The sequence below is a fragment of the Gallus gallus genome, chromosome 8, assembly GCF_016699485.2.
Source record: "Gallus gallus isolate bGalGal1 chromosome 8, bGalGal1.mat.broiler.GRCg7b, whole genome shotgun sequence".
Lineage (NCBI taxonomy): Eukaryota > Metazoa > Chordata > Aves > Galliformes > Phasianidae > Gallus > Gallus gallus.
In genome coordinates, this window is record NC_052539.1 from 26,198,569 (window position 1) to 26,226,148 (window position 27,580).

Sequence of the window (27,580 nt, forward strand, 5' to 3'; positions counted from 1 at the left end):
TATTTTTATTGTTGCTGAGAAGTGGCAATTTATTACTGCATTACATTTTAGATGCCTTGCAACTTCACGTGGCACTTGATCCATGTGGATGTTATATATTTATCTCTGTTGCTGCTTGAAGCCATGAAGTTCAGATCTTTTGGGTGTGATGAGTTTTTCAGATTATTTTCTGAAAGTATGCTTTCCAAACTCTTTCAGAAACTCTGCTATCAAAGGTATGCATTACAGATGTATTAGCACTGCTTTAGGTTTTGACCAACTTGGCAGCAATTTATTTTTGGGACCCTTCATTTTATAACAAAAACTGTGGCACAATATTACCAGAGCAATTCCATAAGGTCATTCAGTTTGCTGGTGGCAAACGAGTGAAGTAGGTGATGGAAATGCATAGCCCTAATCCTGTCTCCAGGTTTCACATGCAATAGAACTTTTAGAAAAGAAATAACAGTGGTAGAAAGATTCCAAGCCTATTAAAGAGCTTTTCATGTACATTTGAATACAGTTTGGAAAACCAAATCTTCACAATTTGCATTTTTATTAGCATTCAAATTGAGAAATTGAGAAATACTGTATCTCTAAATTTTTGTAGTTTGAGTTTGTATTTCTAACTTGTAACTTGTTCTCTGTGCTCATTAGTTCACATGGTAAACCATATATATGGACTTCTTTGTATCTGTGTATGTTTTATATATTTGCAGAAAGTTGTCTGTGGTGTTGATGCCAGACAGATTCGAGGGGTTGGATTTGACGCTACGTGCTCCCTTGTTGTTGTGGATAAACAGTTCCAACCTTTAGCTGTCAACTCACAAGGTAGGACTCCAGCACAAAAGTGAGATGAATTGCTTTCTGTTTGGCTAAATGTTTGGCATCCTAACACTGAATTCCTTCATACTGGATCAGAGAAACTGCCCCTTAGAGAAGTCTCTGCTCATTTTTAATTTTTGTTTTTCATCCTCATTCTGACTCTACTAATCATGGCTTTTCTTATGTGTGTGAATACCTGTCCACACTGGCTAAAGGAATGCTAGAAATGCAGTATTAATACAGCCTAACTGCTTCTGTCATGGACTTGCAAGCAGGAGGTTGAGCTTGCATATTTTATCACACTGGTGTTCTGTCTTTGTCTAGGACAGTGCTAAACCTTTGAAACAGTCTGGTACTTTTTTCTAAAAAGAAAATTAAGTTTTTATTAATTTTTAGGTCGATGCTTCAGAAGTCTTATCTTTTATTCCTCACACAATCCCATTTATGATTGGGTGTCTGTTAACTGAGTAGTTACGTAGGTGCAATCACAATTCTGTTTTACATTTTCTATTCTCCTATTTATTTGTCATCTCCTATCCTTCTAAAGAAAAAAATAAAAGCAGCTTTGTCCACAAAATGTCCTTTGCTAAATTTAGGAATGAAATTTTTCAGTTTGAGAGCCTTTGATCTGTTTGGTATCTAATGATGTCTGGGGCTATTTTGGTCTACTGAGTCAAATTCAGTTCTCATTTTTTGCTGTCTGATATTCTCAAGAACAGTGATATCAAGTATAAGACAAGAACAGACAGAATGCTGTCACACTGGATGTGCACTAATCTGAGTTCAGGCAGTTTCGGAGGTCTAAATTGTGTTTGAATCCATACTCGATGTAGTATTGTTCCTCATAGACCTGACTTGTCTTGGAGTATGTTTTCAAGATTGAAATGCACGAGTGGCTCTTCTGTGGAGTTGAGTGTGCAGTGTACTCGGCAGGAGAGTAATGTGAATTGTCACTTGGATTATTCCTTCACCTATTTGGTAGGTCTACCTACAAAAGGTTAATTTAATTAAAATGTTTTTTGCTTTTTGTTCTGATGTGTTACACAGACTTGCTGAATGCATTTGCCTTCCACATCCAAAATAAACATTTTAGTAAACTACTAGCATGAAAGTATTTCTGAAGGAATTTAGGGTAGTTTTCTCTTAACAATAGAATAGGAAAAAGAATTCCTATTTCTCTCTAGTTAATTGACTGACCAAGTTCATTGGCCAAGTTTATTTCAATTTATAACTTAATTGCTCAGATTTTGTCATATCTTGGTGACTAGGAATTAAAAATGCTTTTTTTTTGTATTTTAAAATGAATGTGTACCATGTCAAGTAGTTCAGGTTCTTTGAATGAAACATACTTACTCATACAAACATACTCACAACCCTGACTAGTTTCAGTCTCGGGCATTCTCAGCCCTCAGCGTGCCTTAAAAGTTGGCCAGAATCTTATCTTTAGCTATCTACTGTGAATTATTAGCACATTTAAGTGCATGAATTTTCCATGCAGAAGTGGAAGCATGAAGCAGCTTACAGCCTAGTACTGTGGAGTATTGTGGTGGAGTTATACAAGACCTAAAACAATCTTTGTTTTATTGTCTTCTAAAGGGCAAAACAATAGGAATGTTATTATGTGGATGGACCATCGTGCAGTCAGTCAAGTAGACCGAATCAATGCAACGCAACACAGGATTTTGAACTATGTTGGGGGAGTGATGTCTGTGGAAATGCAGCCTCCTAAGTTGTTGTGGATAAAGGAAGTGAGTACCTCTTAAGATTGCATAGTGTTTTTATTAGTGATTAATATTTTATTTTTTAATGCCTAAGAATGAGATTTCAGAAATTAAATCTTTGACCTTAGTGTTGAGCTCAGAGATGTGCAAAGTAATAAATGTGATAAAAATGTTTTGATTTTTTTACCTCTTGATTATTTAGAAATTAATTTCAATGAGGATCAGTTTTTCTCAAATTAAACTTTTGATATGCTTTTCTTATGTAATTTTAAGATCAGATGTATTTAGTAGTTTAGTTGCAGGTGATGAATGTGTCCCGGAAGTATCCTAGCATTTAGTTATCTAGGTGTCCACATGCTTAAAATATTGTAGCTGAACGTGCTTAAAAGGGGCTTAGGTTCTACTTTCTGGGATGGTTTTTGTATCAGTGTGAAAGCAGCAGTGTCTCAGCATTGGTATGCTTGCCAGATGTACTGCCTTTGAGACATTGCATCCAACAGTGAGGGAATGTGTGATGTCTTTGGCTGCTCTCAAAGCAGTGTAGTTTGAGCTTCATCAGCTTTCCAAGAAGAAACTGAGCAACTTAGTTGCATGTTGTCTCTAGGAAGTAGATCATCTATAGAAGGAAGATGCTCTGTTCAAAACGTGGAACTCTGCTTCTTTCTCATGTGTTGTGTTACAGGATTACATACAGATTTTTAACAATAACTGTCAGAGAAAAGGAAAAATGCTCACCACTTGAATGTTTCAGAACCTCCACTAGTTTGGTTTTTGTATTTGGTGTTGATGTTTGGCCAAATGTAAGGTACTTTCTGCCAGTTTCAGTGCGATGGCTTGGGTTGGAAGGGACCTCAAAGATCATCGAGCACCAGCTCCATGCTGTGGGCAGGGTTGCCACCCACTAGATTGGTCAGTAGAGTTGGTTGCCCAGAGCCCCATCCAGCCTGACCTTGCCCCATCCCTGGAGGTGTTCATCTGCAACTTCATTCCAGCACCTCAGCAACCTCCCAGTGGAAGATTTCCTGACACCTACCCTAAATCTCCCCGTCATTACCTGACATTGTGTTTCTGGAAAGGAATTTCTATTATTTGAATTTTCATCTAAACAATTTTAGGTGTTCCTAAAGAATATCACTTATCAAATGTACTGTGAATTTTTGGAAGTAATGAAGAGAAAGGAGAAGGAGGAGGTGACCTAACTGTGCTTTTCCTTTTCTGTCATCTTTTGTTATTGGAATTTAAACTGAAAAAAATGACCTCATTCACCATGACGAGTGAGCTGACTTAATTATACAAGAAGTAGATATTGGTCTTTATCTCTTATAATTTTCCTGTTATGAATGACTTGTATTTATTTGTGGAGGGATGTTGCAGTGATTCTTCCAAATTGCAAGTTATTCTCATCAACTTCTTCTTGATGTTCTTTTCCATTTAGTAGTTGATCTGGTTCGTCTCTTTTCATCTCTTTACATTTTCACTGTACAGAGAATAGAGAATTAACTAGAAAGTAGAGGCTTCAGAGCATATTCTATTAATTTATTTCACTCTATCACATTTTGATTTCAAATTAAGAAACCAAACTGTGGAGATCTTTGCAGTCTTTTGTTTGAACCGTATTGGCTTACATTCAATTTAGTTTGAGCACTGCTGAATCATTTTATCCCCTGGCATCTAGTGGCTGGTCTACATGAAATTAATTGGAGGGTCCTGATGTCTGTGAGTGAAGATAGGTGCTCATATGGCAAAGTCAGCACTGCACACGAAGTTTGTGTGTAGGTCATTTTGCAGTAAATGATCAACTGAATGCAGCTGCTGGATAGCTTCTGGGGCTTTCTTGTTAACATTTGCGGCCCACTTAGGAGCAGCACTTTATTTCTTTGCCCCTTGTGTGCTGAGAGGGTCCGTTGTTAAACTGCAAAATATGTAAACCAAAATGAATACTTTTCTTTTAAATCTACTTTCTGTAGGTAGAGTCAATTTGGAACGTTGTCAGCTGAATTAAGAGTGTGGAATGCTGTAGATAAAGTTGAAAAAAATCATTATCCTTTCACAAATATTTAGAAACCAGCTGAAAGATAATGCTGTCGAAGTCTTCCTGAACTATGTAAGATAAGTAAAAATGTAAACTTCAATGAAAAAGAAAGTAGTCCTTAGTTACTGGATCTTTCAGAATAACCAGGTAATTCACTTATCTTGCTATAATTTCCTTGAATTTCTATTGTTTCTATTGTAATTCTAAAAATTATTTTGTAAAGTCTGGAGTGACTGTTGGTCCTGCTCTTAAGCTTTAATTAATCTGTTAGCATTTTTTTTTTCCCCAAAGGTAGCATAAGAAAGAATCTTGTTTACTAATTTTTGGCTGGAGATTTGACTGTGGCTTGTGCCAAAACAGGAGGATGCTTGTTACATTTCTGTCATATTAATGGCATTACAAATCAGCTATTTCTAAAAAACATTAATCCCATGCGCTGTAGCATATTCCAGATGGGTGGGGCATGCTGAATTGGGAATAGGTATTTGCTTGGTAACTGTCCCCAAATGGAATGCAGTTTTCCTATAGTGTATTTTCACACCTCATGTTTAAGTATGGTGAGTAAGAGCAAAGAAGATCCTCCCTACAGCAAAAAAAAAAAAAAAAAATCAGAGTGAATGACTAGCAGAAGTCCCTTGCATTAATACCTAAAATTGATAATTCTCAGTTTATTTTCTTCATATTTTTTTATGGCACATTGTTCAGTGGTCTTCCTATTCACATCTTCAGTTACAGCCACATTTTTATGCACCGTCATTCTTTTAGTTTGTTTTTGTACACCCATGACTTGCAGCTTTATCAGCCAATGGGATAATTTGCAGAAACAATTGAAACATATATTTTCCTGGCTGGGAAACGTGCCGGAGGGGTGTTAGTTTGGCAGTAGCATATTTGTTCATGCATGTCCTCTGCCTTATTGCATTTGCAGCTATTTTGTTTTGTTGAATGGAAGTGGTAAGATTTTACCAATAAAAAGCTCTCAAATCCATGTTTAGTGAAAAGAATCCAAGCTACTGGGTTTGAAGTTGAACTCTTGATAAGGACTGTTTATAAATGCTTTAACAGCTTTTTGCTATCTAAATCCATACATAATTTAGACGTGTGTGCATAGATTGTACTTTGGACTGTTCAGTTAGGCTTTTAGTAGCAGTTGCTAATCAAGCAAAATAACCTTAAAAAAAAATTAACATCTGGAATGTTTCAAACACCTGCACCTCTGAGAATCTCTCAACTCAGTTACGATGTGATGAGGTTTATGATCATTCCCACAGACTTTCCTTCATCCCTTTTTACAGCTCCAGTTAACTCAGCCTTTGATAGCACGGGTCTGTGTTTCTGTCATGCACAGCTCAATGTCTGACCTGGACTATGATATTTATCTGACTTCTGGTGCTACCCCGAGGCTGCTTCAGGGATTTGGAAACAGCTGCAGATGTCTAAGACAGTGTCTTGGCTGTGGAGACAGTGTGATGCACCAAAGCAGTATTTTCCACCTTTGACATTAACTTTATCCTTACAGCTTACTTTCTAAGGTGGCCCCTCAGCCCTAAGAACACAGTTAAAGCCTTAAGATGAATCTGGTAATTCAGTTGGTGGGTTGGGTTTTTTGTGCTGGTGGGCTTTTTTCATTTGTTTTGTTTGTCTTGGGTTTATTACCAGTTATTTGAGTGCAGCTTATAGTTGCAGAACTGATCAGTTTGCAGCCTTGGCTCCAGCAAAGATTTTAATACTACCTGCAGCTTATCTTGGGTGTCTGAGAAGGGCTCTATCACAAGGTTTGGCGTTAGTTCAGAAGTGCAGGAGATGTAAGTTCTAAGTTCTTGCTTTGAGTTGGAATAGGGTGTGGGACATCAGTTTCTTATATCCTCGTGTGTGTGTATTGTCTTTAGTCTGTTCGTACAGATTGCCTGGGAGATTGGGATTCAAAGTTCAGGTTGAATTGGGAAAAGCAGACTATTATTCAGTGAGTGTGTCTCATTTTCAGATGACTTAGATCTTGACCTGATATGGAACTTGAACGCTCATGCCAACATTCTTTTTTTTACTCTAAACGGTAAAACATCTTTCTGATTCCATCTGTCCCTGCTGGTTTTAATCTAGGTTTCTCACACACCAGTTTGGGATGGTTTCAGAATGTGTGGGTTTTGACTGATAAGTAGCCATGAAATACAGACCAATTCCCTGTGCTAAATTGTAAGCTTTACTTCAAGCCCATCTTAAATTAATCCAGTGGCCAACAGAGTTTGGATGTAAAAGCTGTCTGCAATGACATATAATATTTTCCAGTTCACATTTAGTCTGTATTAGCAATTATGAAAGTCGGGGAAGTTTTGGTGTTTGTATATATATTTTACTTCTGGTGTAGGGAAAAAGCATTCTTGCTACTATTAGGTGTCTGATGATCACTTAATCTTACAAGAAAATAATATACCTAGTAAAAGCAGAAGTTTCCAGTACAGAAATAGACTGCCTCAATAAAGCACTAAAGTACAAATCTGAAAGATCCTTTCTCATTCTCAAGGAGAACATTGCTTTATGTGTCTCTGAAAAATCCTGTTGTATAGTAGAGCTCATGTGAAGTTCTATACGTGTGCATTTCAGTCCAACTCATAGGTGAACACTATGCATAACATGATAGAATATTGTGCAGCATGGCTTCGTGATGATCTTTTGTCTTGGCAGAAATGGTCTCCTCTATCCATTCCTTGACCTCTGTACCAGTTCTCCCCACCTCTCACTTTTATCCTTCTTGCCTAGGAAGACTGAAAGATTCTGTGCTTCATAATTCTTAAACTCATTGCTCACAGTTACTTTAAAATCTCCAGACAATTCTGAATAACTGTTGAGAAGTGTGCATTCTGGTTGCTCAGAGAGGTTGTGGAGTCACCTTCTATGAAGATACTCAAGACTCAGCTGGATGCATACCTGTATGATCTATTGTAGGGTTCCTGCTCTAGCAGGGGTTTGGCCTCCATCTCTGGAGGTCCCTACCAACCCCTGAGATTCTGTAATTGTTTTCTTTTTAAAAGAAAGAAGAATTCATGGGTACCCCTCAGCTGAAAGGTTGAATGAGTTTCTTTAGAAGTGAGTTTGATGGCTGAGATGCAGGATATGAATACAGTACTGGGAATGTTCCTGGATCTTTTCCACAGTGCTTTTAATGTGGTCACAGATTTCTGACTATGAGTAAAAATAAATTAAATTGACTTTAATGAGTGTCAAAAACGTGGAGACTTTAAATTTTTAGACTTGTTTGGAAAAAGCATCAGGATATGCATGTTTTTTTGTCTGTCTTTACTAATTAATGATGACAAAGCATCGAGATGGCAAAGAATGAATCGTTTGGATGTTCATGAAACAAAATACTTCCATGTCACTAACGTGTGGCTTTTGGGAATTCCTCAAGTAATAGAATAAGGACCCAGGGAGTATCTCTGATAAAGCAGATTTGCTTGAAGGGTACGGTTCTTAATGTAATATCTTCTATGATTAACACTAATAGCCGATCTACTTCTGTTGCTTCTTAAAGACTAATGCAGAATGGTTTGTATGATCAAAGTAGGATGAATGACCTATATACTAAGCTAAGGAACACCCTTGCATCTCACATAAAAAGTTAAATTTGATGAAGTAATAGCCACATACATCTAGTGGGTAAACTGCACTCAAATTTTGAAACAGGCATGCAAACCTTATATATTTTGTATTAAAAAGTTGCAATTGATCGGTCTTTTTTAACTCAGTAAGCTATTGAGACTCTTAGTGTTTAATACTTTTCTAAAAAATCCTCTGCTTCTGCAATGTTTTTGAGTTCTTAAACTCAATATTTTTGAAGTAAGTTGTCTACTGATTTTGTGCCTGCCTGCTTTGACACTGAGCAGCTGACAGGAAACTGGAAGATCCCACGTTATTGATCTGAACTATGTGCCTCCATTAACTCTTCTTGGGAAGCTCTTATGATCAATATAAGGTAGGAGAGGGACTCAGTTCTTCAGGCAGTAAATCACTGCAAACTGAATAGTGCAGGAATATGGAGAGAAATCAGAATATTGTATTTGGAAAATTACCATTTTCACACAACAATTTTCTTAATTTCCATTAAATAAGGATGTGATCATGTCTGGCCTCTGATATCTGTATTTCTCTCATTTTTTTTGTTAGAACTTACGAGAGTCATGCTGGGAGAAGGCAGGCTACTTCTTTGATCTTCCAGATTTCTTATCTTGGAAAGCCACAGGTGTCACTGCAAGGTATGTTAATTGTACTGTGATGATTTGGTCATCTTAGTCTATTTTCTTACGTGTGTTTCTGCTTTAATTCATTTTGACTGGACATGCTGTTACATACATCTGTCTGTAATTCAGTCTGCTCCAAAACATCTTGAACTTATCTTCTGCTTCCATTGTACATTCCTGAACACAGTTCCTGTGAGCAGTGTAATTCACTGATACATTATGTTGCTACAACTGTCAGTCAATTGGTCATGTATTCTATTTTGGAACATAAATATGGTTGCTCTTGTTACTGTGAAGTAAGCTTTAATTATTGCTTTGAAATCTGTTTTTGTTGACAAATGTATTGATTTTTTTGAGAACTGAAACAAAATGCTTCTTTTAGGTATGGAAGGCATCTTATAAAGTCTATCTAAAAGTGGTTACTTCACTGTAAAGCACGTACTGTGTCACTCCCAAAAAGCATCCTGCAGTGCTTGAGAGAACTCCATTAAAATCGTGACATTAGTACAAGTGAAATAGATATGCAGATGAACAAATCTTCCATCTGAAATGTGAGATACAGTGTCAAGTTTAAAAAAGAAAAAAGTCTTATGGCCCAATTCCACAGCCAGCTCAGCACAGTTCACAGGTACTTCCATTGGAGATAGAAAATGCGTTCATATCAGGTATATTTCTTTTTGTTTGAGTGCTCTTTCTCCCTGGTTTGTCTCCTTAATAGGCAGCTATTGTTAAATACATATCTTGCATTTTACAAAGATGCTGTTTCCTTAACCAGGAAAGGAGGGGGGGAAAGAAAATGTGAAGAGAATGGAAGCTAGTAAATTCTTACACAAAGAATTGGAATATGGTATTGCAAATATAGTCAGATAAGTTTTTTCCAGTGGATATATAATAGGCAAAAGTTCAGATAAGAATTCCTGAGAGATGGGGATTCAAACATACTCTGAAATTTTTACCTATTTCCTTTAGAAGTGCTGTCTGTGTATCTCAGTGAATAGCATCTGCCTATGCACTTCAAAGAATGAGTTCCAAATCATCGATTTCCATTGTTCTTGAAAGATTGTTGCCTGTAATATTCCCTATTAAGAGTTCAATTCTAATTATTTCTCATTTGGGTTAATGTAAGACCATGCAACTGTTTTGAATGATCCAGAAGCTGACTCTTCTGCATTAAAAATCTTTACTGACAGCTCCCTGGTTAAAAGCTTGAAAACTTTGCAACTTTCCTTCTCCTGCCCCCAAGGTTACAACAAGGAACATTGGTTTGGTCTCTGGAATACTCAGGTCTTATTGCAGAAGTGCTGTTGTGGGGAGAAAGCTGTTTTTTTCACAGACATGCTAGCAGTGCATTTATAGGCTCAGTGCTTTTCCTCGTGGTGAGTGTGACTCACTGCTATCTTCCACCCACCATCTACAACCTCTGATCACTTTTTCTTTATATGGTGTTTTGGATGAAGTTATCTTAAAATCTAAATAAATATCTGACTGATTTAGAGATAACTGTATTATGGATGGAGTATTTTTATCAGAGTTGCACTTCTGAAATTCTTTTTTTCTGATGTCTCACGAAGAATTAGATTGCAGACAGGAATATAGCTAAGCTGTGGTATCAGGTAGAATTCACACACACATTTCTCAAGTCATTTGTACTTAGATCCAGTGTTTCTGCTTCAGAGCCACTTCCAGCTCACTGCCTGGAAAATGAGACGGTCTCTGCTGGATTTACATGGTTTAAGGTGATTGGTAATCAAAGAGAGTGAACCTGTGGAGGGGGACTTGGAAATGAAGGGAAGAATGTCAGGCTTGACAGTAACTGAGGTGGAGAGTGTCCAGCATTGTGCTATAAGCCACTGGTTAAGGATGAATAATTCAGTATCTGTTAAAGAAAATGCTGGCAAATCATTCATAAGGATTCAAGAAGTGCCAGAATGAGTGAAGACAACAGAGACTTAGGACTCTTTTAAAGCAGCTCCCAAAATTGCAGAAAAAAGTTGGAACAAAGTGAGTTTTCTTACAAAAGATATTTTCTTGCGTGTTCTCACACTGCAAATGTATTAATAGCTGGGGGTAGAAATTTTTTATCTAGTAGAGACGTCATCTCATATGAGTGGTGACCCAAGTAATTTTCCTGTGGAAATACTTGTCTAGTCAGCCTTTAACTACTAGCCTTCATATCAGGGAAAATGATATAACAGATGCTTTGTTGGGGAGTCTTTTGTAAACTATCTACATCCAACACAGATCTCAGGATCATGAGTTTGTTCAGAGAAAATAAATTTTATAAGAAAGATGTTCTTACTGTTATGGTAATTACAGGCTGTAAACTGAAAAACAAATTCATGTGGTTCTTAAAGATTTCTAAGAACCACGTAGCTAACTAGTATGATGCCATGTATGTTTGTGTGAGAAAGGTATCTTTTTTTAAATATTCAGTATATTTGAATCTGGGAATTCAGGTTTAAGTCTTCTGTCATGTCCCCTCTGTGATTTGGGTAAGTAAATTAAATCTACATTTACAGAAGTGTTCAGACTGCTGAATACCTTTTGGGGTTTTGATTCTTTTTCATTCTTGTGCTTGTTCTTCATCTGTTGAGCTGACACACAGATAGTGTTACTAGGTTAATGCCCCATCCCTGGAGGTGCCCAAGGCCAGGCAGGATGGGCCCTTGAGCAGCCTGCTGATCTGCTGGGTGGCAGCCAGCCCACTGCAGGGTTTGGAGATGGATGGCCTTTAAGGTTTCCTCCAACCTAAGCCACTCTATGATTCTGTGAGGTTACTTTCTTTTCCTTTTATGAGGCAGTATGTCCCTATTAGTACAGTCCTTACCAAACTTTTCCCCCAGATAGGCTAGAAACTTTGAAAGAGGAAGAGTTTGGAAGAGAAGTGTATGTTTGGAGGTGCTGTAGAAGAAACAGACTGATGTAAGTTCGATGATTATCTGAAGGATGTCTGTTTCTTTTAAAGGATTGAGCAATAAGTAAGAAAGGTGTGGTAACTGGAGCAGCAGACACCAGATTCTGCCCTTCCCTTCCTTCCTAGCTGTGCCATGACTAATGTATACCTTTTGGCTGGGATTCTGGTGTTTGGCTTCTTGTATATATTTTGAGCCTACTTAGAAGATGTCTGGTCTAAAAATTAGGCCCCTCTCTTTGAAGAAGGGGGCTTGGGAATATTCCGAAGGTTTTCCTGATAAGCACTGCAGCCCATGTGGCAGTGACAGTATCCTGATTTGCACTCGGCTTTTACATCCTGTTTATGAAATGAAACCCAAGGCTTCAGACGTGGAGACTCGTTTTGAGAAGTCTCTGGAGAAGGGGGGATTATCTCACAGGGCTGGTTGGGAGGGGAGCGGTGGTGTTTTTGTGCATCGGACAAAGAAAGTGCCATGAATTTCCTGTCCTGAAGCCAACAGCAAGTGTCCCTGTGACGGTGTCTTTGCCAAACAAGACAGTATTCCACTTCTATTAGGCTTTTAATAAATTCAAAACATGTTCTTTGGAGTCTGGTGACACACAGACTGATGCAGTGTAAGAAAATAGGAAGCGTGTTGCTGCAAAAATGATCAGGGATGTGAAGGGCAGGTGCAATGTGAGCCGTTACTGCTCAATATTTTCTTCTTAATGATTAATTTAAAAACGGCGTGTCCTTGGGTCGGCGGAGGCTGAAAGAGCTCTGTGTGCTAAATAAGAAAATTGTTAGCAGGTCTCGTTAATGTAAGCCAGGAAGCATACAGGCAAACAGGAAGCTTTAGCTATTGTTGTTGTACAAATGCCCTTTACAAAATATTAGCAAGAGAAACTTAATGTGTTTTCCACAAGAACGGGAGCCCTTCATAGGGTCGAACTGTATCTTCATAGTGAAGAAAAACAGCCTTGTCCCTTTCCAACAGCTTTGACATACATTGAGACATTGCATTTCAGGGATTTGAATTCAAATCTTCAAATATTTACTACTTTGATTTTTTTTTAAAGTTGTTAGGATTCTTAATTAGCTGTGACAGCATCTAGCCCTTAGTTTTCTATTGTGTTCATTTGCTGCTGGAAAAAAAAAGTCAGCTGGGTCAGTATAGAAAAGGACTGGGGGCAGGCGCGGTAGTAGATGTATTACTGGCAACTTGCCACAGAGACAGTGAACTCTGAGCCAACCATGAAGTCATTTTGAACTCAGGGAGTCTCACTAATCCAAGGCAATGTGTCTTAATTTGACAAAGCAAAGACTGCTTGATAAGCAACCCCTGCTAGAAACACTGTTAAATGGAGGTGTTTGTAAGTTTAGATTGTGGACAAGAAATGTGGCAATATGAAAGGAATCATCTTGTTTTCAGGTTCTTTATACTCCCCTGAGCCCAAAAGCAGGCTTGGCTCTGCTCTCCCCTGCAGTTCGGGCTGTGCAGTGGCTTGATGTGAAATTTGAGAAACATATGTAGTTTTCTATTTCAGGAAAATGATCTCAGGGATTGAATGTGTGTTTTGTTGGCTGTTAAGCTCTGATCTTGCCTAGTGTGGTAGTTTGAGAGTGCATGCATATGTGAGTGTCTGTGTGATGGTTAAAACATTCTCCAGCACTTCTTGGAAATAAAAGTTGGGGTTCCTAAATTCATCGCTGCTGAAGGTCTTATTTCTGCAGTTGGAAAATGCAGCATCCTACCTTGTAAGAAGCCCTTTAAATAAGAATGCTATGATACATCAGAAAATATTTCTGTTTTTTATTTTTCCAAAATAGTCATTAATGTTTACTTGAGCTGATGAGAGGTACACACACAAAGTTTTCCATGAAGGCAAAGGAGCTTTGTTTAAACAACCCTTTCATTGTTGATCCTGTGCAGGAGCAATATACACATGAACACTGTAATTACTAGTTTCTCTTAGGGTCAGATACTAATCTTCCCATAATAATGTTTGTGAAGAGATGGTTAGGAGTCCTTCAGATCCAGCTTGCTGACTTGCTCAGTAATGGTAGCATTGGATAACTGTGCTTCTCTGTAAGAGTGTGTGTGGGGGTGTGATATTAAAGGAGGTTGTGATCTTATGGCACTCAATTCTGGGGAAGGATGAGGCAGAAACCACAGAGAGGCTTGTTGTCTTTCTGTTCTTTTCTCTTTTTTTAACAGTCCTCATGGTTGTCTGCTGTTATAGGCTGTGTTCAGGGGGTGTATGTTTCCTTTGCTTTAGCTTCTGAGAACACCATCAGGGATCAGACCCCCGATGGTACAAGACATGTTATAAACAATCTGTCATCTTCTTTGAACTCATGCTTATGTGAAACGTTGTGGAAAGCCCCATGCAAAGCGCTTGTCCCTTGTGAAATTGGGTCTCTGTTCAGTGAGAACTGTGCAACAATTGCTTTCTTGCATAAATTTGAACCAGATAAGAAAATAGCCATGTTTATGAACTCTTGGGTCATTTGCAGCCCCAGGAGTGTTTCCCTGTGCACATATATAATGCATGCATTCACAGTAAATTCTTAAAAACCACCCCCTGAAAACAATAACATTCCAGAAGTGTTCTCATCCAGTGAAGGAAAAAAATAAAGCTATGTAGGATGAAGCCTGTGCGTTGTATTGAGTACATATCGTGCTTAAAAGTATTAAAACTCACTTAAACTTATTGTTCCGTAAGTCTTCTCTTCTCCTTCTCCTTTTATTTAAAAAGGGAAGAAATAATTTACCCTTCTGCTATATCTTGTATATGAAAGAATCTTAATCATTTCAGCCTTAGAATACTCCTCTGAAATGAAAAGGTGACATTATTGTTTTATAGGTGGGAAAACAGCCATGTGATTTGAAGAAAAATAAGGTTTTTCTAAGCGTTGAGCTGGGTGTCCAGCTTTGTCTAACTTAGTTACAAATGATGTATGTATTTTTATAGGTCACACTAGAAATTATTTGTTTGAGATCAGTTTGTTCTCCAGAATTCCCAAACAAATGCTTTTTACCACTGGAGTGTTCCTCCTATCCTTTTCACTGCAATACATGGTTGAAACAACAGCCTTAGACTGGAAGGCAGTTTAATTATACGTTTGCTTTATTTTTGTTGGCTGGCTATCTAAATCTGTTTAATGTCAGTTACTTTCACTGGAAATTCTCATCGTGCTTTAGGATGACACTGATGATGTCAGGGTTGATTTACATTATCTCTTTAAAGTAGCATTAGCTTACATAGGACTTTTTCTCTTGTTTGTTTTAGCATTCATATTGTCCAGAGAAGAGCCTTTTAACTGTGAAATGTAAATATCCTGACAACCCAGACTTCAAAAGAAAGAGATTCTTTGTCCATAGCAGTGATACTACTTCTTTGCCAGCTCTGTAACCTTTATAATAGTGTACTTTTATGCTTGACCTGTCATCTGCATATAAAAATCATCTTAGATCAATGATACAGTGCGTTCAAGAATGCTTCTAAGGAAGGCAGATGCTTCTACATGTTCTGTCATTTCTTCTTTGTGGTAGACCATCTGGCACTTTAAGTAAGATCTCGCTATTGATTTGGTGCAAGTCCCTGGCTTTGCCTTCTGTTCACGTTATGATAGTAAGCACTTTTATTGTAGCTTGCAAATTGATGTTCCCAGATAGTGAGCCCAGTGTTATATAAATATATAATGTGTTATATGAAATCTGCAAGGATTTGTTTTTTCCTTCCCCCCGTTCCTTTATTCCAGTGCTGTTCCATTAAGCTGCTTGTTAGATGAAAGCTTGTAATTCAGTTTTCAGTGGATGAAATGTGTATGTGCTTATGGAATCAAAGACATTCCAAGAAAGGCTGTTTGTTTTCTTACTATCTTTAATTAAATTTTGATGGTAGGATTCTGACTGACTGACTTGAGAGAAGCAGACAAAGCAATAATGATTGCAGTGTGATACACTAAAGATGACTGTAGTTATTTTTACCATTGTTAAGAAACTTAATTCTCCTGTGGGCAGAACAGTTAAAACTTCAGGTTCTACTGCGTCTGTTAGCTTCATTTTAAAGTGAAGGGAGGGAGTTCTGTATTTTGTCTTCTGGTACTAGCTGGTTTCAGGTAATACTTGGATTTTAGGGAAAGAGGAACGAGCAACTTTGTTTTATTTTTATTTCTCAGTTTACTCATTCAGCCTTAAGTTCCCTCAGAGCTGCTAATAGAAGTTAAAGCCTGTGTTTGTTCACTTTATTTTATTTCAAGTTCTGCCATCTCAGATGTGTCAGCCTGAGTTATGAGCTTGCTGGTGCTCTGCAGTATGTGTGCATCCTTCTGCTCTTCCTGAGCGCCGATTTGGAAACAAGCAGTGTTCCTCAGAGTCTGTCCCTGCATTACCTGAGAGGCTGCAGTCAGCTCAGAGGCTCAGATCTGTGGCTCTCCTGCTGTCACTGCCACGTCCCTGTGCCTGCCTGTTAGTGCAGAAGGGAGTCCATAGAAACAGCCTTCCAGTTGTCATTCTTGCCCTCTGCTTCTGTCCCTGGGCTCTGTGGAGATACAAGCACAGTTTAGATTTGGAAAGGAGCAGTGCCTGTAGTCTACTTAATGAATAGTACCTTATGTCAGGTTGGGTAATGTTTGTATATGTGATACATGTGTACGTATCTGTGTGTCTCTCAGATAAATGAGAGTTCTGTATTGTTTACCATTCCTCATGCCAGTACCCAGTAGCACCAGGTATGACAATAATGGGAGAGCTCTCTAGGTTAATTCCTGTTTTTTTTGTATGCTTTGTCCTGTAGCAACTGTTCATTTTGAGAGTAAGGACAGTTCATAAACAGATGTTGGAACTCAACATGGTGCCTGAAATTTACTGCTGTTTTTGACATGCCTGTAACAACACAGACAATCCTTATTTATATGGGCTAGCTCCACTCATAATCTATCAAAGTAAATTTCCTATTAACTCTTTCTTTTTTTGAGTTATGTTGTGGATCAAAAGAAACTTATACTCTACTAAAAATGTTAAGAATCAAGGAATTTTTAATGACCTAACCTATCATGAGTTATTAATTATGTACTTAAAGCAGGTACTCATTTGTTTCAATGCAAACAGAACAGTAGGAAGAGAAAGGAGGAGGGAGAGTGAAAAGAGTCTGTCCAAAATGACATGGCACAAACGGCATTGTTACTGCACTGATTTTCCACTTGGGGAAAATTTCCTAAGGCTTTGTGCAGCATCTCTCTTGTGCTGGTTTCTCTGAAGGGGTTTTTGTGTGTTGGTGTGTGTCCGCATGCACACATGCGTACATGCAACAAGGAATACAGTTTTACCTTATTAAATTTGAAACTGTGCTTGGAGGAATATTGCTCAAGAGAATCACGTTGCGCCAAGCTTTTGAAAATGCAGACTGGTTTGGAGAAAGCATTTAAATATATTGAAGCCTCAAGCCATCTACCTCTCTGCTCCTGAGAGCTCTACCTGAAAACTTCCAGGACTGAATAATTTAAGGTTTGGGGTTTTTTAATCTTTCTGCAAGAAATGCTAGTCTGATGTTTTATTTTCTTAAAGTCTGAACTCCACATAACTTTTTTTCAGAACTGTTTATCCTCACTCCAGACATGAACCTTGGAAAGGTGGCAGAAAAAACAAACAGCTGCTGTGTTTTTGGGCAGTCTGCATTCCTTTCAACTCACTGAGATCAGACTTGTGCTGAGATTTTCAAATTATTTGTCCTAGGGCTTAACCACTTTCACTCCTGCTTAAAAGTGAGGAAGTTTGCCGTACCAGTGCTTGTGAGACCTGTCATGTGGAGCCCTAATGATTCAAGAGCTATGAATATATGATGTGTTCTTAGGGCTTTTTATTATTGCTTCATTCCAACTTCACCTCCTTCCCTAATCATCTTTCCATTTTTGCACTCCCTAGGTATATTTTTTTAACTTAATCATTTTTCTTAAGATATTCTAGGGAGTTTTGTTTTCATTTTCTTTGTGGGCTAAATTTGATGCATATAAAGATGTTATTAATGGCCAAGGTGGAGCTCTTCAAAAGCCAATCACATTCCCAAAGCCCACAGTCGGAAGCAGTCTCCTCCAGGCTTGGGATTCTTTCCCTCACGTGGGTTTGCTGGAGGAAGAATATGTTGTGTGGAGCTCGATGTAAGAGGTGGAGGAATAAGGACAATGCAGTCTTGTGTGGTGAACATTCTAAAGTGTTGGCTAGTTGGAGCCTTCTTGTGTGTTTGCCTATCAGAGAGATGTAAGAGTGTTGCTTTTACTTGCATCTTATCAGCAGCCTTATCCCATCGCTGTTTTTGTGATGAAGGTTAAATATATTGGGCAGGATGCTGAGACCAAATGTGTGTTTACTAGCAACTAGAGTTAATGGAAAAACAAAGCAGTCAATCCAATTCCAAAGGGCTTTTCAGTTAACCATGTTCATTCTTCTCTTTGGGCCATTTTCCAGCAAAGCACTTAGGCACGTGCTTAAAGTTAGAGCATGTGCTTAAGTGCTTTGCTGGTCTGGGTCCTTTATTTGCTCGGCAGGCATGTTGGTATGAACAGGCTGTTGGTTGTACAAACGTTTGGGGAACTGTTCTTTTTACACTATTGATTTTACTCCTCTGAACTCTTTGTTACTTAATGGCTCAGAAAAGATTTGTAATTTGAGTATGATATCCTACATGACACAAATAACGATTTGCAAACAATCTGTAGGCTGTCAATGAAGATTAATAGGCAGGGTTTATGAAGAAATTGTGTGTTTGGGAAAAATCAAGGGCAGCCCACTTAGAGGAATTTTCATTTGATGCCTTACTCCAGCTGAGTAATGTGGTTGGTAGTGCTTGTCATCCAAGGACATCCTCAGGCATTGGAGGTACTGTGGATCTAACCCATGGTATGGCACATCCTTCTTCACTGCCTTTTAGGTGAAAATTTGTCTTATTTATTGATCTGATAAGCTGTTTATCTTTGCTTTTCATTACTGCAGGGCTGCAAATCTTGTGCTGCCCTCCTCCTTATTTTTGTACCATCCATGCCAAGTCAAGAAAAGAGAACTCACTTCAATTCAGACCTTAGGATTTCTGTCTGCATCTCGCAACAGTAAAAGTTGCTCTTTCCACCTCTAGAGTCACTGTAGAACAGAAGTACATTAATTTTGATTTTGCTGTCTTTCTTGAAGTGCAAACTTCTTTTTACTAAGGAAATGACTTAATTATGCAGAATGCTTATGCAAGGAAGAGTGGCTTGCCTGATATAACTGCTCCAGTTGATGTCAAAGGCATTATGTTATTCGTTCAGGTCAGGTTACATGTACCTAAGTCTTAGTTGGACCTAGCTCATGGACAAACAGAATTTTGCATAATTGCATTTTTAAAATTGGTTCTTAATTCTTCTGACACTAAAATGTGCTGTGCTTCTATGAAGTGTGATCTCTTCAATTTCATCACTGAATTTTTTCACAAGTATGGAAACTCTTGCATGTTTTTTTTTCTTTATAAAGATATAAAGCACTAAAGAAAGATCAGGGCACTTTTTTTTTTTCTGGCACGTAACATAAGAATTTTAATTTGACTCTTTAAGCCCATTCTCTCTGTTTGCAGTATTTGCAAGTTTATTTTCTGCAAGTATTGCAGTATAATTCAAGTCTCAAGAAAGGGAAAAGAATACTTCAGGATTGTTAGAACTGCATGAAGGTTCCTTACAGCTTAGAACAGTGGTAAGCTCCACCCTTCTAGTTCACCCGTCACCTTTCACAGTATTTATTCTGAGGCAAGCTCAGGCAGTATCCAGCTTACCTGGGAGGGTTTGCTCTGTCCCTAAGAGTGCTGTGGATGTTCATTCCCAGGTCAAGTTGTTTCTTAAGATTTAAATGAATATGAAAACTGCTGATGTCCACCTTTCCTGTGTAACAGGCTCTCTAAGCATCTGAAATGAGAACTGTACCATTCTTATAGCCATTCTTCCAAGGGACCTGTGCGTTGATTTGTTTCATTGTTAGAACAAGTCAAAGAGGAGGTTCATTTTCCCCAGTGCCTTCTGTCCAGCTATTTGTATCAGAGGGGGAAAAAAGGAGGGAGGAATTCCAGAACTGCCAACAATGTTGACTCCCTACTGGGGGTGGGGGGTAGTTCTTTTGATCATGCTGAAGTAGCAAGAGTTCATATTCTCCTATGCTATTTATCTCTGCTGTTATGATTGGGACTACTGCAAATATCCATGTACCTAATTGTTAGTTATCTTTTTTTCTGTTGAGGCTTTGGGCCCAGTAATACCCATATCCTGTTACAATTGCACGATCACTTGTTTTGTGGCAGTGCCTTAACTGCTGCATTCTGAGTAATTATTAACCTGCACACTGACTTACTTGGATAGCAGCCTTACTTATTGTCTGTATTCATGTTCCTACCAAAGTAAATATGTTTTTCTCCCATTTTTACTTTATGGAAATGTATCCGTTTTTACTCACCTCTGTTACCCATTTCTCAACTCCTTGTGGTTCTGCTTAGTGGGTTTTCCTTTGATTTGTGAAAACACAGCAATCCAAATGTCAGTGTTGATCTTGCTTGTTGTGATTTACTCAAAAAGTTATGGTCTTTGTTTAATGTGAATGCAATTGCAAACAACTGTAAACTATAATCTTTTTTATTTTTACAATGAAATTTACTCCAAAAGTAGGCATGCTGATACCAGCATGTAAGAGATTAAAGTACAATGTAGCATGTGATGTATGTGCTTTTCATGTGATTTAAATACCTTGCATTTAAGTATAACCATAAGAAATGTTTTTAAGTTTTGACCAAATGAATTTTGTACTTTGGAATGACTTTTGATTTTTCAGACTATAATATATATTCTTAAACTGAGCTGAGTTCTGTGACTGGAGGTGAAACCACACCTCATTGTCTGTGCAGGAATCTCTGACATGCATTTCTGATTCGGATCCATGTGGCAGCCAAATTGTTATCTAACTTGAATCAGGCTTGAAGATGTTTTGCCCATGTGAAGGACAGTTCAATACTGGAGTTTAGAGTGTGAAATCTGATCAGTCTCCATCAAAACGTAGTTACTAAACCTTTTTTATTGCATTCTTCTTGGCAATTTTCCTGCTTCTGTTCTGGTTTCACTTAGCCTTTGTCTGGCCACAAGTGCATGACAGCCTGGGTTCCAGTTCAGCACATGCATGACAAAGCTGGTAAAAACTCCATTAACTCTACTGACAGTTCTTCATATGTTTTAAGTACTAGGCAGCATTAGGATCTCAACAGTTTTGACTTTAGGAACAAATGCATTACTTACTCATGAATTGGTAAAATCTTTCTTTTTAGCTAAGTTGAGAATTCTGAGAAATATTTCTTAAAATATCAGTGTTACGTTTTTTTTCCTGCTGCCCTAACTTGATAGAGTATTATGAAAACAGCACAAACCATATCACAGAGTGTAGCATTGCTCACGTGGAGATTTGCAGTAGCAGAGGATATCAGTGTGTGTGCTGCTGCTGGCCAGATATTGCTCTCAGCATTGTGCCATGCTTTCCAAACCTGGAAGAGTCCAAAATAGCTCATCCTTGGTGCTCCCTGAAAAAGAATGTTGGTGGTCTGTGCCCCACATTTACTTTTCATATGGTAGGGGGATATCTGAAGTGTCATGGAGCCAACGACTGCAATCTTCCTATACCCTGCTGACGCTGGTTCTGTTGCATAATAAAGCACAGCGCAGCCAAGAGATAGGAGGGATACGTGTGGCCGTGTGATGACCAGTGGCTGAAGCACCAGTTATTGCTGACAGATGTGTGAGGTGATGCATGTGGCTGTGTGAGTAGTGGTGTGCTCCAGCTTATTGTGTAACAGGAGGCAATGTATTTTTTTTAATACAACCTCTTCATTGAAATAGATATTTGACTTCCTATTGCAATTTAGTTTACTTGAAATACTGAGCTTCAAGGAGTCTGTTTTTCTGAAGCGCTGCTGATGCTGCATAGTGGCATAGGTCTGTCCGGAGGGCAAATGCCTGACGGGCGGCTGGATGCATGGGCTTCATTGCCAGCTTTGCTTTTCATTTGCAGTGTCATTTTGGGATGATTTTTATAACCTTTCCTCTGCTTATTAAGAAGTTAAAAATTACAGTGTCAGAAATAAATCTATTTATGTATACGCTTCTTTTTCCTCTCATGTCTGAAGCTTTATACCGTAGTTGTGCATAGGAGGACTTCTGATATGTTCAACATGATAGCATCTGGTTGGTGTCTTTCTGCCCAGGTCACTGACTAAGTCTCAGGATTCAATTCAAGGGTCTGACCGACGGTTACTCATTGACCCCTGGCCAAATCTCTCCATTTCTTTTTCCTCTGTTTGCCATTTTTTCAGGGAATGGATTAATATTTCCAGCCCCACATGCTATGTCTGATTTGTCTAGACAATACATTTTTGTGTCTAGGACTGTGCCTCATTATGTGTTTTTCAACAATGCCGAAGACAATGGGCTTGAATCTTAGTTGGATGTGTGTAATATAAAACAGAATGAAATTAATTAAGAAGGAAAAAAGCAGTCTGCTGACTGCTCGCTTCCCCTTGCCTCGTGACGTGGTCAGGCATATGTGGGTGGATAAGATATTCTTATTTTGTAGTTTTTCATCCAACTCCCCATGCTTAGCTAAATGCATCCCTGGTAAGAATCCACTGAAATTACTGAATATACACAGGGGATTAATCTGACTTGCCATGCTGCGTTTGGGATGGGCGTTTCCCTGATGACATAACTTCTAGGAAAACTGAGTTTTAAAATCTAATGCTCTGAGGCTTTTAATAGCTTGTTCCTTAAGAGAAACACCTTACTTTTTTTTAATTGGACTCTGTTACAAATAGTAAAAGTATCTTCTCATTTAACTTTGTGAGATTCTCTTCTCTTGTATGACTTTATTTGACATTTGCAGTGTTTGATGTCTTTGTTTATATTTACCAAAGACGGGCTTCAATAGATTCCAGCAAACAATTACAGACATGTACATCTTTCCAATCCTGAGTATAGATCTGTATGTATATAAACACATGTGTGTGTTATTTCAAACCTCTGGCAAGATGTACAAAGGTTACATTCTTAAGGTGCCTTAGACAACCCAGGGTTTTATTTATGGGGGCTGATCCTTAGAGTCTGAGTGTCACAGTAGTGCTTTCCCCAGCCATATGTCACTGAGTTTGAAGTATTTCTGTATAATACAACAGCAATCTCATACCTCTTCTGTAGCACAGAAAACATCTACACTTTATATTTCTCAAGAGACTTCTGAGCCCATTATAGTGCCAATTAGAGGTCACTCTCAGCTCTGGCTGGGATGGGCAGTTGATAGTGCAATGTAAAGGACACTGCTGATTCTAAACCTTATGCTGCTATGGAGTCTTTGAAAATGATCCTATTGTTCTGTTGTGTTTTGTGTTTTTTTTACTGTCAGAGTGGCATCCAGTTTTAAATATAACATGGAATCTTGTCAGGGAGTGGCTGTAATAAGAGGAGATTAATTATAGCTGTGGGTGTAGAAAATTGCAGATGTGTATTGTATTTTTCAGGCAATAAAATCTTTCCCTTTAAGTAAGCAACATATTTCCTTAGAAAATTCTGTAATGTAAAAAGCTAGCCAAAACCTCCTGAGAGTTACAGCATAAACACCAAATACTGCAGTATAGTTTCAGTTAATTACTTTTCCCACCCTTTGCAGAAATAATTGATTGATTTTTTTTTAATTTTCAAATTGAAAGACTTTCTTCCCTGCTCATTGTTGCTAACTCCCTGGGTGAGACTTCATCACAGATTTGTGTATGCTCAGAATCCTGCTTCTGTGTGCTGTATCCTGACAGGAGGCCTTGAAGCCCACAGTAGTACATCTCTCTGCCTCGAGATGCATCCTCACTGAGGTCCTGGAAAAAACTGCAAGGAAACGACGTTACAGTTCTACAAGCAACTGTATTGTATTTTTTTTTTTCTTGGGTGCTGTTTGGAACTTCTATGATACTGAGATGAAGTCTGATCTAATACCTCAAATTCAGAAAAGAAACTCTCATCTCGGTGGAAATGGAACAAAAACCTGCTGCCTGTTACAGCCCAGTGCATTTCCTCTTCTGATAGAGCAGGTTTTAAATACTTGTGTGAAGCCTGGATCCGTTGGTCAGAGATGTGAAGGAATCCCAGTGCCTCCAGTGCTATGGTGTACCTATTCTCTAAGAGCATAGCTCTTTCATAAGAGTATGGTACTCTTTCATGGGCTGTGCTTTGCCAGGAAGATTTATGGTAGAGGAAGGGAGATGGACCTGTTTTACATTTCTGAGTGAAAGGTGTGCCCCCAGTTCAGTGAGGCTTCTGACTTTTCCAGATGTGAGAGAGAACAGAGCTGTGGGGTGGAAGGTCATGATTTTTTTTTTCCATTGAGCTTTAATCTCATTGATTGTGGGGGGATCTCTGGGCACCATCCAAGTTCACAGAGTGACATTAAGGAAACAATGGAGAGCATACACTATGTCTTTGCTGAAACTCAAGTACTTTCAAGGCATATTTTAAGGAAAAAAGCTGTGCAAAAGTTGTAGTGGTAGAAGATCTGAGACTGAAAGAGAAATTATGTTGAAAGCGTAGCAGAAGGTCTTACTCAGACACTAATGTATCACTGCATTAGTTTCAACGTATCCAGCTTAGAGGTCACAAGCTGTTGTCCACCCTGGTTGCTTTTGTGGACTGGTGGCTTCCACTGGGCTCCTGTACTTGCAGGGAAAAGTCTTTCCTACTAAAGCTTACTTTTTTGAAGCTGGAGTGCTGTTTCCTTCAGAACTCCAAATGGCAGGCGGGCTACTTTCTATTAACTAGTATTATTATCAGTGTCATTCAGAGCATAGAAAGGATGAATCCTGTAGAATTCCTGTTGCTAATTAAAATGATATCCTTGCTATCTTGGTTGCAAAGACTGTAAGCAAAGATCTGAGTGCAATGGGAATGTGTCTGCTAGTAGTCCTAAACTTGCTTCTCCATCTCTTTTTTTTTTTTTTTTTTGGCATACTTTATGTTAAAGGTAACCCTTGTCAGGCAGGAGTCACATTGAGCTGCTGTACTAAGACAATGGATTTGGGCAAGCAGGAATTTCATAGGGTTTAGATCAAAGGCATTAATAAAAAGTAGTGGACTGTTGTAAATATTAGGAACTTGAGATTGGGATGGTTGGGTAGGTGGAACAGACCCTGACATGTCTTGGTTTGTGTACATGCAATTAAAGAGCTGTTGAATAGGTGAAATGAGTAAAATGCACACAGCACATGTGAAGTGGTGCACACCCAGACTTACTTGGCCCTGTGGTTTAAAGCTAATCTGCCCGGGAGATCTATAGTAGTGACTGAGTGACAACAGGTGCAGCTCTTCTTACACTGCTGTGAACTCTGCTCACAGCTCTTTGATTCTTTTTAGCAAGCACTTTACGTGGGCAGCATGTCATACATTTTATACATTCCAAGTCTCAATGACTAGATGTCACATTTTTTTTTCTCCTATTACCTGGGAGGTATTCCCCTAAGACAAATTACCCTCTTCTTTTCCTGTTTTCCCCCAGAGTAGCCAGATACAGCAGGTAGGCAGAGACATTGGTATGACAGATATAACAATGGTGTTATAGTAATCTGGTTCTATTTAGAAGATCATGTATTAACACGATGTTAGCTATAATGGAGCACAGAATAATTGTATGTTATCCTATTGCTCTGTGATAATGTTTGCTGTATGTCAGACTCTTTAAGCACTCTAGTTCTGCTCAATATAAAGCTTGGATGGTGGGAGTGTATGTGCTATGTTTAAATTTTTGTCTGGAACATTTTTATAAAAAAAAAAACCTTTTTTTGTGAAAAAACCTCAAGACTGGGATGCATAATTTGTGAGGACATTGACAGCTTGGTCCAGATGTCAGTATGCGGAGAAGTTTGTTTGAGCAGAGCTGAAGCCTTGGGTTTGTTTGAATTCAAAATCTGTTTTAAATTTAAAGTTTGCATAACAAAAGGAAAAATGTTTTGATGTTTTGACAGTTGCACTCCATTGTTTCAGGTCTCCTTCTTGCTTTTAGAACCTCATGCAGCTTTCTCAGTTTTTGATTGTTTGTGGCTTTAAATAAATGTGTCCAATTGACTATGGAAAGTTACTTTATCCTACTGCATGGTATTCTTTTTGGGACCTAGCAGTGCTTTATCATAGCTTCTACAGGGCTTAGCTTTGGTTACATTCCTCAGCAGGTGCAGTTGGTTCATTACCACGAAGTCTCTGTGTGTGACCCAGCTTGCAAGGGCATTTTTCATTAGAGTGATCCATATTTTGTGCTTAAACTCTTTCAATACTAATGATGCATGCAAAATTGATTATGTTCATTAGTTTTAATTAATCTCTAACCTGTTTGGATGAATAAAGTACATGCTTTTCCTTTGGAATCAAGAGCAAAGCTTCTATTCGCTTCAAGATGATCAAGATAAGAATACTTACCTTTTAAAGCTGGTAGCTAACTCATATTGCAAGCCAACTAGCATTACACCCACCATTTTGAACGGTAGATCATGTGTGAATACCTTACAAGGTCAGTTTTCAGGGAGAAAACTGTTTTGTTGTTGCTATGTTGATAGTAAGCATTCTTGTTAACAGGACTTCTATATTAAGTCTTATACCCCAATTTAGGAAGACATCTAGAAGACCACTGCAGTTACATAACATGGACTGAACTGTATTTTGTTGTCAAGGATAGCAAGCATTATCCCAACAAAGAATAGACCAATGCAGAAAACTGTGGCAACTCTTAAATAAGTAATATTCAAATCATGGTAAAGCTTTCTCTAAATTATTTTTAGATGCATTCTCATGCAGGTAGCCAGGACAATACAGTATGTCCCGTTTTTCTGTGAGCGTTTCTGATTTCTGTCTCTCCAAGGAGCAAAGCAGAGTATGAGAAGAATTCTCAGAATGGAAAGACAATATGAGCGTAGCCCATTTTAACTACCTTTGAGTACCTGAGCTGCTTTGGCTGTGAGTCTAGTTTCCCTGTATCTTTTTGAAGGTTAATGAGGGCAGATAGTTCCTTCCAGACAGCATTTTGGGAGGTATCAGTGCAGACTCTTGGAACCCTATGTTTTTCTTATGAGGACATACTGAGATTCTGGTCATACAGGACATCAGCATATCCACAGCCAGTTCTCAGCAAGAGATGTGCAAGAGCTGAAAACTAGACAGTAAATAGAAGGGATTGTGTAATATGCCATGCTCAGCCAAATCTACTTTGTAATGAATGTGGTAGTGATTTTTTTTTTTTTTTCCTGGGGCTCTTGGATGCAAATAGGATCCTATGGTTCTTTGCAGGCTAGAATTTGTTTAAAAAAAAAAAGCAATCAACCAAACCTCTAAACATAATCATATTCCTGTTGAAAATATTGTTTATATAACATAAAATCTTCCACATAAAAGTGTTGCTTATTTCAGTGGGAATATTCTGAGCAAAACACTTTGTTCTGAGCAGAAAAAAGGGAAAAAATATTCGTATTTGGAATATTCTTGAAGAAAAGAGTCTTCTAATTCATTGTCTGTCAGCCTAGCTACGTGGCCTGTGCTTCTGAGGGGTTCTGCACCACATCTGAAGTCCTTTGCTGGATGAGGCAGCCAGAAAAGGATGGTTGCCTGGATTATTATTTATGATTTATACCTATAAACTCAACACCTTCGAACCAGTGATTCTGGTAATAAAGTAAAGGGAGGTTTAGCTTCTATCAATCTTCTTCTCAGGATCAGTTGCTGCAAGTCTGCTATTTATGACCAAATAATTGAGGTAGCACTGTGAGATGGGGGGAAGGGGAGGGGAAAGGAATATACTGCAGCAAACATTAATACTTTTTCT

The 27,580-nt window shown here is 38.4% G+C and overlaps 1 protein-coding gene across 38 annotated transcripts in view; it reads left to right on the forward strand.

Annotated features, from left to right (window-relative positions):
* FGGY (FGGY carbohydrate kinase domain containing) overlaps positions 1–27,580 on the forward strand; it is a 278,664-nt gene that overhangs the window by 172,113 nt on the left and 78,971 nt on the right. For 37 of the 38 annotated variants that reach the window (XR_005861966.2, XM_046944690.1, XM_046944687.1 and 34 more), the window contains 3 exons: positions 699–810; positions 2,401–2,552; positions 8,719–8,807. Coding sequence is in view for 37 of the 38 variants with exons in the window: in XM_046944690.1 (XP_046800646.1) it covers positions 699–810; positions 2,401–2,552; positions 8,719–8,807 (353 nt within the window). In the remaining variant the exon portion in view is untranslated. Of the gene's footprint in view, positions 1–698; positions 811–1,652; positions 1,783–2,400; positions 2,553–8,718; positions 8,808–27,580 lie in introns of all 38 variants that reach the window. The other variant, XM_040705160.1, reaches the window with a different exon arrangement.